This window comes from Protopterus annectens, chromosome 5.part0 (genome assembly GCF_019279795.1).
Source record: "Protopterus annectens isolate FY-2018-M chromosome 5.part0, PAN1.0, whole genome shotgun sequence".
NCBI classification, from domain to species: Eukaryota; Metazoa; Chordata; order Ceratodontiformes; family Protopteridae; genus Protopterus; species Protopterus annectens.
The window spans coordinates 1171874584-1171891541 of record NC_056735.1 but is presented as its reverse complement, the minus strand read 5'-3'; the positions used below and the strand labels follow the sequence as shown (position 1 = coordinate 1171891541).

Below are 16958 nucleotides of genomic sequence, written 5' to 3'. Positions count from 1 at the left end.
TGTCTTTCGGCTTTTCCCGGTTAGGGGTCGCCACAGCGGAACTCCGGTCCGTTAATGATTGGTAGTTGATTTTTACGTACCGATTTACCAGCTCTGACGCACAACCTTCAACGAAGGTACGCCCATTCACGCATGTCTCCACACAGAAGACTCTCTAGCTGACAATCGAACCGGACAACGCTACCGCAGCACCACCACCGCGGGATCAATTAGGTCTGTCTTGTTAAGGTTTGTTAATACAGAGGCTGCATAAAGCAATGTAGAGAGAAGGTGAGTTCTGGATATAGTAATTGTGGTATTTTTGGTTAGGTAGTTATTGCAGTGGTATAGGGTTCCAAGTTTTTTTATGGACTTTGGATATGGTTTGTGCTATATGTTTGTCAAACTTTAGGTTTTGGTCAAATATTACCCTTGTGATACTGGGGAAATGTGTGTGTTACTGGCAGAATTGATAGAGAAAAGAGCAGAGGAGTCAATAGTTTTGGTAGGGTGGAAAAACATAAGTGGAGTCTTTTTGGGATTAAGTATTAGTTGTGAGTTTTTTAACCAGTTTTCGATATTGGAGAAGACCTCTTGGGTTTTAGTCGAGTGTTTGGAGTGTGGAGGCTGAGTAGATCTTCATATTGGACTATTGTATCCTGCTGGGTGGCTGCATGGAGGGTGTTTGTAAAGATGTTAAATAGTAGGGGTCCCAGTATGGATCCTTGTGGTACACCTACTGTTGCTGGGAGAAGGGGGGGGGGGACTATGCCGCTTAACTGCTTGTTGGCAGTTGGATAGGTAGTCTTGAAACCAGACCAACGAGGGCTTGTTTAGGTTGAGTTCAACTAAGATAGTAAGTAGTTTGCTGTGGGATACTATATCAAATGCTTTGGACAGATAAAGGAAGGTGGCAGACACTAAGTTTCCTTGGTTCCTATATTGATTGACAGTGTTGGTGAAGGATATGAGTGCTGTGGTGGTGCTATGGAATGGGCGAAAGCCGTGTTGGTGAGGAGAATATTTGTAAGTAAATGTATTGTCAGCTGAGAATGGATACATTTTTCAAGGATTTTTGATAGGGTGGATAAGATTGCTATGTGGCGGTAGTAGATGAGGGACCACCTTTGTGTAAGAGTATTATGCAAGAGGTTTTCCAAAGGGTTGGAATTGTATGGTCATTGATAGACCAGTTAATAAGTATTGAGATGGGATAACCTATACCACTAGTGGCAGTTTTGAGGTACTCTGCAGGGAGTTTGTCGATTGCCAAAGTGGTGGGGTTTAAGTTTAGTGAGGTGCTTGTATATTGTGTTGGTAGGAACTGGTTTGACAGTGAATGGAGGGTATGAGTTTGGGTTGCTGATTGGTTGTGGGAGAGTGCAAGGCTGGCTGTTGCTAGTTAGGTTAAAGATGGGAGACGTGAAGTAGTTAAATTGGGTAGCTATTTCTATATTATCTCCTCTGACATTGGGGGGAAGGGGTAGTGGGTTTGCCTGGTTGTAATACTTGGTTGACAGCTGCCCAGAATTTTTGGGGGTTAGTGGTATGTTTTATTTGTAGCTCTGTGTAGTGATTTTTCTTATCTTGCCTTATCTTGTTTTTTTTTTGCTTTGTTACGTAGTTTGAGTAAAATCTGCCTGTTGTGATTGGTCTTATTGTGATACCATGTATGCCAAGCTTTATCCCTAAGTTTGAGAAGGATTCTTGTGTTTTTAGAGAGCCATGGGGGCTGGGTTGATTTTTATTTGAATTGTCCGCAAGGAGGCCATCTGATGTAATATGTTTAAAAAGGTGGAATTGAAGTACTCCACTGCCTTATCTAGTGTGAGGGTTGCTAGGGAAGCCCAGTTGCAATACCTTAGTGGATTAATGAAATGCTCAGGTATGAAATTTTTTTGAATTACGGATTTCATGCAAGGTGGTTGTTTTAGTGGTTTTGAGGTGCTGTCTTAATATGAATGTGGGTAAATGGTCACTAAGGCCAGTTGGTACTGCAACACCCATTGATTGTTGGTAATTGACTCTCCCAGGCTGTTGGGTGTAAAGATAGTCGACCCCAGAATGCTTCCAGACACGAGCAACTGGACAACCCTTCAGGGCTGCTGCGCAGATCTGTCCAGGAATCCCAAGACCCTTGGTTCCTCGGGCCCCCTCTGCTGCAAGTGCAGCATCTGTCAAATCCCCCTCTGCCTCTGGGGGAGGGAGAGTCCAAAGCATCCTGGGAATAACCCTGAGATGTCCAGAACCACATCTTCACCCCCCCCTGCTGATTCCTGGAGAAGGATCATTGAGGGGGGTGAGCAGATTCCGATGGCAGACAGAGACTTCCTGTCCTCCTTGCTCTGGACCAGTGTGTCATGTACCGTATTTCAAAAGAGTGTGGAACCATCGTATGGGGCATTTGTAAAAGATGCCTTGAAGAGCTCAGAGAAGGTACAAAGTCAGAGCCAGGAGTGACGCCTGCTCCAGCAGCTCTAGTTGTGCCCTTGGTAGCATGAGAGAAAAGCTGGCTAAAGGTTTTGGCAGGAGAGGTGAGGGTGGCCATTCAAGAGGAGAAAACTTTATCCTCCACTGACATGGACCCTGGGGTAGACTCAGCAGCCTCCTTCACCAGGTCTCACTGAAGCCTAATAACATGTGCCATATAGTTCAGCACATGCACAGAGAACATGGCTGAAGCATTGGCCCGCTTCCCAAAATGGTCCAAAGTCCTAGACTCTCTGTCCAGAGGGTGGACCGTAGAGCTCTCCTGTGTACCTCCTCCTTGGTGGACGAAGCCACCAACATGGCATCGACAGGGGGACCCTTTGGCCAATGTGTTTTGTCTGTGGGGACGCTAAGGACATTATCAGGGTGCTTGGGGATAGGCTCCACCCTGTCGGGCTCCTTCCATGCCCGAGATGTCACCAGATCCACCAGAGGATCCATGGAAGGGGACACCCAGGAAGTAGAGGGTCTTGCACCAAATGCCTCCAGGAACACTGACTTGTCAGGGTTGGGTTTTTGGACAGAACACCCCCTCGCGCTGCTGCAGGATCTCCATGATGTCTCCAAATAAGACATCCTCTGGTGGTAATCGGGGGGGAACCCTCCCCTTCCTCCAAGTCAGTATCCTTCGTGACAGACACTGGCAAGGAGTCTTAAGTGCCTCCTTTTACATGTACGTTTTCGGGAACCTCCTCAGTGGGGGTCTCTGGGCAGGACTTGAAAACATCAAGCTGCTCCCAAGTGGGAGCTCCCTGGGCAGAGAGGCAGCAATCTGTCCCTGAGGTTGATGGATGGCAGAATCCGGACCAGAAAGAGAGAGTCAGGACAGATTCTGAGGACGAGATTGTCAAGTGTCTTGATGGGATCAAGAATAACCTCTCCACCATGTCAAAAGCAGAAGGAGAACGAACCAGACGAGTTGGGGCTACAGACGGATCCATAATCCTCTGGATCAATCGGGGAGCCAGAGCCGAACCTCCAGGCACCAAGACTCTGATTGGAAGGCTCTGCTCCAAAAAACTGTGAGCCAAAACCATCCCCTCGGATCCAGCGCCGAGGCTAAGGCTCAGAGAGCCTGATGGATCCAAGCTCATCAGATCCGACCTGCTCAAGGTAACGGCTGGCATCGAGGTACCAGGTACCGTTGGCATCAGCCCCTCGATGTGAGGGTACTTGGTTCCAAGGACTCCAAAACCGGAGATAAGATCAGAAAAGGAATAATCGAAATGAAGGTGGACAGGATGTCCCCCCCCCCCGGAGGGAAAGGGGGCAGGCAAGACTCCCATCTGTATGTGTCCACCTTGGCTTCAGAAAGACTGCAAGTGGATCTGGAGAAAGAGACCACCAACACCGGCCTAGAGAGGCGGTGAGGTGATGCCGACACAGAAGAATGGCTCTGGGTAAAAATGAGGGGAATGGAGTCTGGGAGTCCCAATACTCTGAGCTGAGCAGTGTTTGACTGGAGGTTCTGCTGAGGAAGAGCAGTCGAGGGACCCTTCCTCGGCCTGTCCCTTTGTGTTTATCCCCAATCCTCTTAGTGGGAGGTTGAATCCCAGAAGACAGGGTGGAGGTAGAGGTAGTAGCTAGGGTAGAAGTAGATGGTCTGGCCTGGGCCCCCGTGGTAGGTGGAGGGAGAAGGCCTTTCAGAATAAGTTTATTCCTCCTGTCGATCAATGCGTGGGGATTGTACCCCGTGCAGATTGAGCAGGAGGCATGAAAGTGGGCAACCCCTAGACAACCAACGCACAGTGTGTGGCCATCAGCTGGGGAAAGCTTTTGGCCACACTCCATGCATTTGCTAAAACCAGGTTTGGGAGTCTCTGACATGATCAAGAGAGCGAGGCCCAAACTGAAGGAAAAAGAACTCACACACACACTCCTAAAGATCGAACAGCAAAAAGTGTTTTTTATTCTTTTAAACCGATGCAAAAGCGGAAGGGGAGGTGATAGGATAAGACAGTAGGGAAGAATTTGTTATAGAAAGAAGATCTAAAGCAGAAATTTAAACACACTTAGCCAAAAATAGCTTAGAGCAAATGGATCAAGATGCTTACAGGAACGCTGTAAACAAGATCTGAAGGGAGCAAGGAGACGGGCTTTATGGGTAGGGAAGGAGCGTGGAGCTCGGATCAGATGCTGGAGAAATTCAGCCGAGTCGATCCATCCCGGATCCATGTCCCACAGGTTGAAGAGGAAATAAAAACAAAAACTTCAGATTCTCAGGTTTTTCCTATGTGATCTGTCCTCTTAATTATAGTATTTTTTTAAAACATCTCTTCCTGAGCAGTCCTATATTCAGCCAGCCTTTTCTTCATTTCAGCCTCTGATTTTTGCAGCTTTATCTCCTTATCTGAATATCTGTTTAAAGCTTCTTCCATTTTCTCCAGCCTTTTGTTGTTGGTGTTGCTATACTCCATGTTTATTTTAACCATGTCTGTGTGCAGTTGTCTTATATCTTCCTGTAGGTAGGTTACTGGAAGTCATGTCTGGAGGTTACATTGCTTTTTGCTGAACAGCTGCAGAACGTTCCCAATCAGTGTTTCTTCCTCACTTTTTATAGCTGTTTTTTTTTTAGGTGCTCTGCATGTCTTTTTTCCTGACATCCAAGTAGTACACTTAGTAGCCAGGTTCTGAAAGTTACCCATAAATACAAAAGTCTACTGGCCTTCTCTGTTGAGTTTCTGTTTTCACACTGGAAGAGCTAGAGTTAAGCTGGTACTCAGTGTGCAGCCATCTTGGAACAAGAACGTATGAAACTTAATTAATTTCTTAATGCCCCAAATAATTTTGACCAGAGCGCTACCAAGGTTACCCTGTCACAATGTCTTTCTGAATGTATTGTTTTCTGCTATTCAAAATGCAAGAAAACATTGCAAGGTAAACCGACAGGTTACTGTGCTAGATCAGTGACAGACATCATTCATAAAACCTGGACGACATTTGCACTGCAGCAACATGAAGTTGCCTACATAGTTTTGAAGGAAACTGCAAGCTGGATGTGATCACCTGGTCCCGTCTTCCTTCAGAATCATGCTCATTAGGGTTATCATGTGTTAGTGTCTTCTTACGTAGAGAAGAGGGCAGTCTGACATATGGGTTTAAGTGGGTGGACTGGATCATGGAAGGTACAAAAGTTATACACTTAACATTGTTAGATTTTCATGATCCATATCTATCCACTTCAGCATTCAGCCCACCTCCCCACCCCCATTCTTGACTGATTTAATTCTGCAGAGACTATGGGAAGAATGCAGTCCAGTCTGCAGTCCTTAAATAAATAGTGAGTGCGTTTAGTTAGTTTAATTTAGTTTGTTTCATAAACTCGTATACCTAAATCTTGTATACAAATATTGCACTAAACTCAAACAGATATAAAGCAGATCCTCCACATGAAGGTGGAACAACCTAGAAGGGCTAATGGGATGGAAAAGGAAGATAGTAGAGTAAGAGAGGGGACTGAGTGAGTAGTATACGTGGTAGTGAGAGGAAGCTAGGTGTAAATCAGTTGGATATGTATTTGGAGTTGAGATTAAGTGAAGTAGTTTAAGCATGTTATAACAGGTCTGAGAGATTGAGTGAGGAGGGAAGGGGAAGGTAAAGAGTGAGCCACAGCCTGCAGAGGAAGGAATGCAATCATCAGACGGTATGAGGCAGGGAAGGTGGAGAGGAAGAGATTTTAGGTTCATAGGTTCATACTAGGCTATCTGCCCTAGGGCATTTATAAGCCTAGCCAGAATGTGTTTGGCTTTCGCCACCCATTTTAAATTTATTTTGCTATGCCCTTTTTCAAGGTTAGTATACTGTGCTTCTGTCTAACAGTGAGACAACCTGGACCACAACATCAGTGCAAACTGTATATGGATAATTTAATGTGGCCAATCAACTTGCAATTCTTTTGGAAGTGGGAGGAAACCAGAGTGACTGAAAAAAACTCATGAAGATACTGGCAAAACATACGCATTCCACACAGACAGTGACCAGAGGTCAGTATTAAACCCTAGAACATGGAGCTGTGAGGTAGAGATCTTGACTCTAAGCCAATAAAGACCATTGACTGAGCAGACGTCATGGAGGCTAGTTAGTAAAAGAGAAAAAATATGGGCTAAGGCACATCCTTTACGGTACATTTGAACTGCTAGTGTTGAAGAAATGAATTTTGCATTACCATATAATTTTAATACCATGAGTAACAACGTATTCTGTAAGATTTATATAAGTAATACATTGCTCTCAGCCCCACTTAGCTTTAGTAATTAATTGTCCCTTTACCTAGAACCGACTTTATAGAAGTGCAGTAGAGCCGATTATCCAAACTAATTGGGACCTAGAGTAGTTCAGATAATCAGACTGATCGGATAATCAAACATGTAATTGAACCGGATAAAAAAACTTCTAAAATCTTTTTTCTTCACACAGGGAGTACGCTTTTCAACCATTCAGTGATTCCAGTGGACAATAAAGAATATTTTTCACACATGAATGGGCTAGAAGCTAAAAAAACAATCACAAGCGAATAAGTATAACGTTTATTTATTCATACTTTATGATTTTTCCTACCCAAAAACTTTGGAAGGCTGCATTCGGATAATCGACGTTTCAGATAATCAACGTTTGGATAATTGACTCTCTACTGTAGTCTTCCATGAGACAATCACAACTAGTCAGTAGTGTTTCAGCAAGAAGATAAGCGCCACTACTGGTGCAAGGAGTGTAGCTTCTTTAAGAGGTACCATTTTCCCTACCACCTTTTGCTTGCTAAATTAATTCCAGAGTTGCACCAAATCCTGGAGGCAGTTTCCCTATTCTTTCAGATTGATTTTAGTAACTTGTAATCTCAGTTGCATTTTATTAACATGTCTTATGACTCACCATCTAAAACAAAAGTCTTTGACTTTGGTTGCCATCCACAAATAAAAGAAAATTAAAGAAAACAAAATGTTGAAATGCTACAGATTGTTAATTTAGATTAAAGTTTTCAGAACATATACTTACTAGCACAGAGATCATTTTTCCATTTGCCACTCTGGCAACTTGGGTTAGATTAATAAACACAAAGCTAACATAAGTGATACGTGGATTTGCTAACTTTTCCTTTCCTTTGGTGGAGGAAAGGGAAGGCTGAGCACAGGTCACTACGACTCTAGGAACTGTTCTAAAAGCCCAGGGGTGTTAGTCTGCACAAGATAAAAAGTGACATATACCGTTACACTTTCAAGGTATGCTTATGGAAGCTCAGATTTGCATTTTGACTTCACTGCTCTTCAGGATCACAAGAAACAAGGCACTGTATAAAACAAAGTGTCCTGATCAGCATCTGTGAAAAATGTAATTTCTGTTCTGGCAGGAAGTGGCTAGATCCATGGTAGAAGGTTTGGAGGGGACAAAAAATAATTTTTTTCTGAATTCCCAAGTTGCATCTGCTCATCCATATAAACAGGAAGCTTAAGTCTCACTACAAACCTGTATCTGTTCTGGTGGTTAAATTGACTGTGGTGTTCGTTAACTTTTGCTTTGCCTTTATATTGCTGAATACCACATTGCGTTTATAGCTGTGTTCATTTTAAGAAAAAGTTTGTTGTTCTGTTTGTAGTTCACTGGCAAGAATATGTTGAAAGTTTTATTGGTTCAGATTTTGAAATTGTATTAACATAAAATATGTCTAATCGTAGGTCACTGCAGTTTGGAAATCAGTATATCTATCAGTCAATGCCAAGAATGCTGTCACTTTGGTTGGATTATGGAGCAAAAGCATATGAATGGGAAAAAGGTAAAAGTAATTTCAATTTCTAAACGTAAAGCATTTCTAAACTGGTGTCTCTCATCAGTCCACAGCAATTTGTGACTATATGTAGATCTGAGGAAGGAAGCATTGCTGTTTGAAGTAAAAGAAATGCTTTAGAGTGGTAATTGAACATTTGACCTAAAACACTTGTGCATCTTGCATTTTTTCAGTTCTTTACTCGGACATCTGTGTTCCACAAATTCAGAAAGCTCACCACGTATTTTGCTTACAGTGCATTGAGAGTGGAAGGTCTTAGATTTAATGTACTCCACCATGCCCAGTTTCACCTCACCATCTTTGCAAAGAAATCCAGGTGATCCTTCCTTAATGCCCTGTTTAATGGCTCCAGTGTGTTCAGACTCTACTTAAGGAAGAGTTGGTGGAAAATGTAAAAGAGGAGAAAACCCTTGTAGTTATCGGTGTCAGGTTTACTGTTGCCCATTGCCTCTTTTCAGGAATACAGAAGAGTCCACATCAGATGTGATGCAGGTGTGGTCAATAACAACAACAAAACCTGCAGTCTGGGAAGGAACCATCAACCTGATGGTAGAAATTCTTGCCAGAATCAGGGAATCCACTGAAAAACAGCTCCCTGAAGCCTTGCATAACTGCTGTGCTCTGGAAACAGTTGAGTGCTATCATTCCTTCAATCTGCCTGCATGAGAGGCCTTTCACATTTGACAAATGACTATTAGACATAATATCCAGAGACTAATAATTATCTTTCTTTCTCTCTCTCTCTCTCTCTGTCCGTCTTTCTCTATACACTAAACACACCATCTTCCCCTTCCCAATGACCCATGCCATCAAAAGAGGCTGATGCAAATTGAAATCTGGAACTGCCTTTTAAAAATTTGCAACCAGGAGGTCCCAGTGGATTAGAGAAAGGGTCTGGATATTACTCCAGCTTCTTTTTAATTGTAGAGTAAAACCAGGGACCTCAGGTTCACCGTAAATTTGAGCAGTCTTAACCACTTATCACACAAAAATTCTAGATGGTCACAATGCAGTCCATTCATCCTTGCTTGCCATAAGAAGATTGGATGTGCTGTACAGACCTCTAGGATGCTTGGCTACATATAAAAAATGACAAATAGTCAAGAAAGTTCCCATGCTTCTTCTTAGGAGATGGCCATTACTAATTGTGGGTCCTTCCATTTGGAATATCCTCTACAGTCTTGTTTGCAAGACCTCTGTCTATTAAAGAGCCCCCCCCCCCAATTATTCAGATAGTATACAAAATTTATAATTTCAGAGAAGTTTTGGAATCCATTTGCCTTGGGGCCTTGGAGCTCATGACAGACATGATTTTTCTGATACTGTTTGTGAGGTATCACATGACAGCCCCCCCCCCCCTCCCAAACTGCTTGGACACAGTGGAAACCACACTTAGATCGCATCAACATTTGCAAGGTGTGTCAGGGGAAGCTGACATATTGGCTTCTTTACACCAGCCATTTTCTTGGCAAACCATTCCAAATTGCCACTCCCAGAGTGACAGACAACATGGACTTTTCTACCTGGTGGCCGGGCATGTATTGTCAAATGCAGACAGTCCAGGGTGCATGATCACAGAACAAGGCCAGCTTGCATATCAGTGTCCTGGAAATTAGTGCAGTTCTTGTCAAACTTCAGGCCTGTCAAAATCATCTCCTTTAAAAAGTGATTGCCATACAGTGTGGGTAGCATGGTGGTGGTGTGGTATACGAACAGGCAAAGGAGAAGGGCTCATTTCTGTTTTGTGTCTGGACCTTATGAGATTGTGGGATAATCATTCTCTTCAAATCAGATCTTAGTTGCTACTCACATCCCACCAAATAGAGAGAGAAGCCTAATTGTGACTATTTGTATCCCCGACCATTGCCAAATGCATTGACTCTCCCATTCCATTTTCAGAGTAGCAGCCCAGGGATGCCTTAATTTAAGTGGCTTCTACATCTGTCTTATGCTTTCCGTCATTTCCCTTAATTCTCAAATTAATATAGCAAGCCAAAGTGCTCAAGACTGAGGTCATCCTCATAGCCACATAATGGTTATGGTTCCCCTTAATCTGTTCTCACCTTCTTGAGAAACCTTTGAAGCTGAGGCCCTTCAGAATGCTGTTCATTCAACCATCTGGAAGCCTTACTTGTCCTTCATGCTTTCACGTTAACTTGTTTGTTTCTCTTCTTCCAGGGATGCATATTACTCCAAAAGCATCATCCATGTGTTGTTCTCTGCTCAAAAGCTGAATACTATTAAGACATGTAGAAGTAAATAGATGTGAGGTTGTTTTTTTTTTTCAGTTTGGGCCATAGCAAAAGGGTTGGATTCCTTTTCAACTCCTTTTTCTGCCTTCTTTTAAACCTCATTCCTCCCCTGTATGTGTTGTCCTACAATTCCCATTTTTTTCTGTGTAGTTTGCTCCTACCCTTTTCTAAAGATCTCAGTTCCAGTTGTTTTCTCTGTTACTATATTCACTACTTCTGGTACAGTGGTTTAGATTTTGATTTCCATTTTGTAGTAATTGCTTTTTTTGGCAGCCACCATAAATAGACACAGCAAGGCCTTACCATGTCTAGGCAATTCCGATTCTGTATCATAGCTCAGAAAAATCATATCCATCGTCACATCATTCTATCCACCCAACATCTCCAGCAGTGCATCCCACAGGGAATCCTTAGTCTGCCAGCTCACCAAACTCCCAGAAAATATGTTCCCAATTACCTGTTTCTTCCCCATCACACCTCCAACATTTGCTGTCTACCTGAGGAAAAATTCTCTGGAGTCTACTTAGGGTATAAAAATATCTATGTAAACATTTCCAAGCAAAAATCCTAAAACTTATAGATTTTTTTGCATGTTTTGGGAGACATACATATATCCTTTCATTGTTTCTTTGTGAATGGTTTATCCAGTCTCTCTTCCTAATCCTTTGTAACCTCCTCTGACTGATTCTTAGTTATCATGCAATATTTTATATACTCTACTAATTATTCCTTTTTTAATGCAGCTTTTGTTCTAGATTTTACTAAAAACTCTACCAGTGCCCGTCTTTCATTTAGGACCCCCTCCTATTTTGCTCTCTTTGTCTATACTGTAATATCAGTCCTTGATAGGAAGGACAATCTCTAACCTGCAGTCCAAATAAATTATTGGCGTCTTCCCATTCTGTCATTTTTCCCTCTCCAGTTATTTGCTCCCAATACCTTGGTTCCTTTGCCAGTTTTCTCCAATAAATTCCAGCCCCCTCTTGCCTATTATCTATATCCCAATTGCAGTCATCCCTATCGGCAGAATCTCTTTTCTCCATTCCCATGTTGGTTTAGTTCTTAGGATACTTTCTACTGCTTTATAGATATAATATTTTGTATGATTATTGTTATTCTCCTTAAAGGCCTGGATCCAAAGTTCCAGTCTCTCCTTGTTTCTTGAGCTTCCCCCTGTTTCAACATCATCCCTTTCCACTTTGAATTATAGTTTTCTGCTTGTGCTGTGTATAGGAGCCTTTACTGTGTAGCTCTGAAATACCCCTTCAAATTGAGTAATCCCAATCCGCCCTGTTCTGTTGGAAGAATCAGCTTATCTCTCTTGACTGTTGCCATCTTCCCCTCCCAGATGAAGCCCTTCAGCTCTTTATTAATTGCTATCTACAGCTTCTCCTCTTGTTGCTAAAGCTATGCTTGACCTGTGTATAAGACTAATGGGATTAAAACCATGTTAACTGCTTGTATCTTACTATCCACATCAATATAACAAACATTTCCATTTTCTCAGTTTTTTTATTATCTTTTTAGCCTCCTCCCACATATCCTTAGCTGCCACACCAGAATCATTTTTAATCCATATTCCTAAGTCATGTCCCCATAAATATGGGTATTGCTTCACTAGTTCATATGTGGGTACATAATTTACCGCTTTTGCCTTTGTTTAGCTTCATTAATTTTGTATCCCGAAAAGATTTAAAACCGTCTCAAAATGTTCCACAACACTGTAATGTCTCTTTCTGGTTTTGTCAGGTATAAAATAATATCATCTGCAGATAAAGCCAGCTTTTCCTGATTACCATACCAATTATGTCCTTGAATTTCCAAGTCCTTTATTTTATTTATTTATTATTTATTTGACATTTGTTGACCAAGTTAATCCAAATGGGCAGAAGCCCTTTTTCAGCCAAGGCCCCGGGAGTAAAAGCACCACTAGTGATTACAAACTTATGGTATAAAAAAATACAGTGGTTCAGAAGATAAAAAGAATTATCTAAAGATAGTATACTCTAAATTATCTAGCAAAATAACTAAAATACAGCAGTGCCATCCCTGTAGGTGTAGAATTAATTAACAATGGGTGAGGGACTCGTAAAGACACAGAAATGGAGAAAAAGGTTACTTTTGTGGAAATTCAGTGAGGAAAAAGAAGAGGATATATGACAGTTGTGAAGTAGTGAGGACTAGAAGTTCTGCCAATGAGTAGACAAGACAGGAAGAAGGGGAGTGTGGGTGGTAGAGAGGATTTGAGAGGTACTTGCAAAGTGGGTGGTTACTGAGTCAGGTTCAGGAGGAGGATACCAATTGTTTTAAATTTAATGCATATAACAAAGGGGAAAGAGGACAACCCTGCCTAGTTCCTCTGCTCAAGCAGAAATTATCAGAGAGGACCCCACCTACTTAAATTTTCACCTCAAATCCCTCATATATCCTCCTAATCAACCTTATAATGTTTTTCAGGAAATGCATATGCTTCCATTGCCTTGCTCATAAAGTCCCAATTTACTCTGTCAAATGCTTTCTCTGCATCAAGACACATCAACAATAATGGCATTTTCTTACATTCTGCTTCCCTCTGGATCTTAAAATGTTGTGTTAGTGTTGTCATACATTTACCTCCCCTCCACAAAACCACAGTGATCCATATCTATCAATTTTGGCATTACTTTTGTCATTCTTTTACCCATTATAGACATGAACACTTTATAAACATGGTTTAGTATTGAAATGGGCCTGTATGAAGCTGGATCTGATGGATCCTTACCCTCTTTAGGTATTACAGCTACCATTGCTTTCTTCCAGGATGTTGTTACATCTCCTCTTAAAATACTATTACACAAAACCTCCCAGATCTTTATTTCCCCTCCTAGCTTCCACAGGAATGCCATCTATTCCTGGGGACTTTCATGTTGATTGGTTAGACATCACCATTTTTATCTCATCCCCTCCTATCCTAATTGTTAGTAATTGAGCCTCATCTACCTCTAACCTTGGCATGTTTAATTCTTCCATAAAGGAAGTATTCGGACATTTGATACAACACAGTTTGGATTCATCAAGATCAGATCATGTCTCCTCATCCTGGTAGAATTTTTAAGAGAGTTACCAAAGCATTTAATGAAGGCAGAATGGTGCACAGTGCCTATCTTGATCTGGCCAAGGCATTCAACCTACCCCCATTTGGACAACAAACTCACAAAACTAGAAGTAAACCTGTGTGTCACTCACTGGATAGCCAACTGGCTCACAGATATGGCACAGGAAGTCAGGATAAGGGATGATACCTTCACAAAAAGACCAGTCACCAGTGGAGTTCCTCAGGGCTTAGTGCTAGGGCTGCTCTTTTTTGCAGTCATTTTTTCAGAGGTCAAAGCTTAGCATTAACAGGCTGTGGTTGACCAGGTTTGCAGATGACTGCAAACTTTGTACAGTTAATGAATCCCCAAGGATACAAATATGCAAGATGACTTGTCGTAAACCACTAATTGGTGCAAGAACCATGTCCTAAAACTGAATGCGGAAAAATCATAATAGTAACCTTTGGTAAGGCAGCCACCCCTGCAAATTACCACATAGAGACAATACACCTCTAAGAGTTGACCCATTGGTTAGGGATTTGTAAACACATGTGGACAATGCCTTGGCCTTTGACCATCTCAATGTCTACTCTTGTGAGGAAATCATTTTGTATTGCACAACTTATAGGTAAGGGTATGGCCTCCAGTGCCAGAGATGTCATTGTTCCCCTATACTCAGTTGCTGTTGTCTCTTTCGGCTTTTCCCAGTCAGGGGTCGCCACAGCAGAACTCAAGTCCGCTAATGATTGGCAGTTGATTTTTATGTGCTGAGTTGCCAGCCCTAACGCACAATCTTCAACGAAGGTACGCCCATTCACACATGTCTTCATGCAGAAGACGCTCTAGCTGAGAGTCGAACCGGTCAGCGTCTTACTGTGAGGTGACAACGCTACTGCAGCAATCAGTCCTTCACAAAAATAATGCAGTGTCCTTATTTTTACTAATGTGGCAAATGAAGGACTATCTACAGGTAATCCCCCACCCTCAGGTCCTTTACAATAGTATTTCCTTAATATTAAAATGTGGGAGAGATCCTTAGAAAGTTACTTCTTATAGGCTTATTTCAGTATTAAACAATATTTACAAATTATGGGCACTGTAGTTAAGAGGTTTGTCCCTTAATGCCCTGGTTAATTCGTCTGGACCAGACTTTTTTTTTAATAAGGTAGAACCACTTTTAACAACCTACTGAAATGTTTTCTTATATTGGAATATGCTGGTAAAACAGGAAAACCTGTTTTACTTGGTAGCGTTGATGTAGCATTTGAGAGTGTGATCTGGTACTTTTTTGTTGCTTTTATTAGTATGGTATTTCCAGATAGATTCATAGCATTACTTTCAGGCTTATATATATATATATATATATATATACACACACAAATATATCTCCTGTTTGGGCTATCTAGAGATATTCACCAGAGTTGTACTCTTTCCTGTCTTCTGTTCCCTTAGCCGTTTATTTGTAAGCAGCACTCTTCCAGGGCTAACCCCTAGCCATTTATTTGTAAGCAGCACTCTTCCAGGGCTAAATGATTGCTGAGCATTCACCAATGCTCTCGCTCTATGCACATGACTTACTACTACAGTCTTTGTCCCCTAAGCATGATCTCCTCCAAGTGTTTAAGATAGTAGAAAATTTTGGAGAGATGGTAGGCTATAAGCTAAATGTTGGAAAGTCACAAGCAGTAAGGATTAAGTACTCTCTCACTGTTTTTATGTTATGTTTCTTGTTCTGTAGAAGACTAATACTTTGGTGTAATCTAGAAAGCAGATTTCATCACTCATAACAGCAAATGCTGGATCAAGTCTATGAAAATATACTGAAATGAGTGAAATAGTTTCTTATGAAATGGAAGGCTATTTTCTTTGACTTTCAACAGAGGGTTCAGGTGGTTTCACAGTTTTGTACTCCCATTTGTGTGTTGTATGCATCTCAAGGTGTGCCTCTTGTTCTTCCTACACATTTCTTAGTGGTTAGAAAGACAGTGGATACTGTGATGGAAATCAGCCCTGAATGCAATCCAATGTGATCACGCTCTGTGCTTCTGTAGGTGGGATTGCACTTCGAATTTTGTAGTAGGGGCTGCTAGATTTAAGGTATTGTGGGGATTGTTGCTCCCTAATTATTTGCCCTTATGGAAGGCTAGTAGCATTAGATCTATAGGGTGCTTTCTGTGTCTCACCAGAGAATTAGCTCCCTGTACTGCTACCCAAAAGTTTCACAAGGAAAGAATGGTATTAGACACACACTGTCTTCAAGGAATCTCAGGTTGCACACTGCTTGGAGGAACTGATTTCATGTTGTGTTTGCACCAGGCTGGAACATTTGTTAAACTAACATGCTTAGTTTTTTTAAGAGATCAAACAGACTTCAAGTTTTATGAGCAACTGTTGATGGGTGACCGTGTGACTGACTCCCAGGTTGTAGAGGTGCATTTCAGCTTTGTTAAGCAAGAGGATCTTATAGTCACTATGTTGACAAATAAACTAGGAAAAATTAATTTAGTTAAATATTCTAGCAAGGGCTTGCCTCAGTTGGTTTAATGAGTTGTGCACTTAAGGCAGAGGACACCCTCATCCAAGAGAGAAATGGAGAAATCTCTTAAGTTATACAAGATGTTCATGGGGAACAGAACTCAAATCAGTAACAAACATAGACATAGGTGGGGAAGACAACTAGTGACCACGATTTCGCTAGAGGTTTGACAGAAACTCTCTTGGCTGCCTAGATATGCAACTAGGTCTACATATTTTCATTTTTGGGTGGTAGTTTCTTTATTACTACTACTTTTACACTCCCTGTAGGCTGTCCCATTTTTTCCGCATATTTCTTGTCTGTGTTGGAGATGAGGGGAACATGTTGGGGGATTGGTACCACATCATCTTGGATTGCTGAGACTGGCAATAATAAAGGAAGAATTGCAACTGACTTGCTAAGCTTTGGACAGACATAATTGTTCCACAAGTTATTAAACTTGGTATACTTGTTACTGACAGTTGTGTAGAATGTGATAACCAGAGAAGGGAACATGATTTTTGGAAGTTGACGCAGGCGATATGTGATTTGGAATGTAGTGTTGAAGAGAAAGAGGCTGTTTTAAACTGGGCTTCTTGGAGACTTGGCTTTCAGTAAAAATGGGTTGGTTGACCAAAGAAGGCAGTAGATCATCTCCTTCCCGAAGTGTTGCACCCCCTGTTGGTGTTTGTTATAGGCAAGGGATCTGTCTTTTATTTTTGAGCTAATATTACAGAGATGATCTCAGATCACCTGATGTCACTGTATTTACCAGTTGTTATCAGATGGTTTCTTTCTTTTTATATCTGTTAAAATGAGTGTTTGCTGATTTTAATTAAATAAAATCATGTTTATGCTTTTAGAAGGAA

General features: G+C 41.6%; 1 protein-coding gene across 1 annotated transcript in view; it reads left to right on the top strand.

Moving 5' to 3' along the window:
- Nucleotides 1-16958, top strand: part of ATR (ATR serine/threonine kinase) — a 1835177-nt gene that overhangs the window by 1374380 nt on the left and 443839 nt on the right. The window contains exon 37 of the mRNA XM_044071973.1: nt 8139-8236. Coding sequence (XP_043927908.1) covers nt 8139-8236 — 98 coding nt within the window. The remainder of the gene's footprint in view (nt 1-8138; nt 8237-16958) is intronic.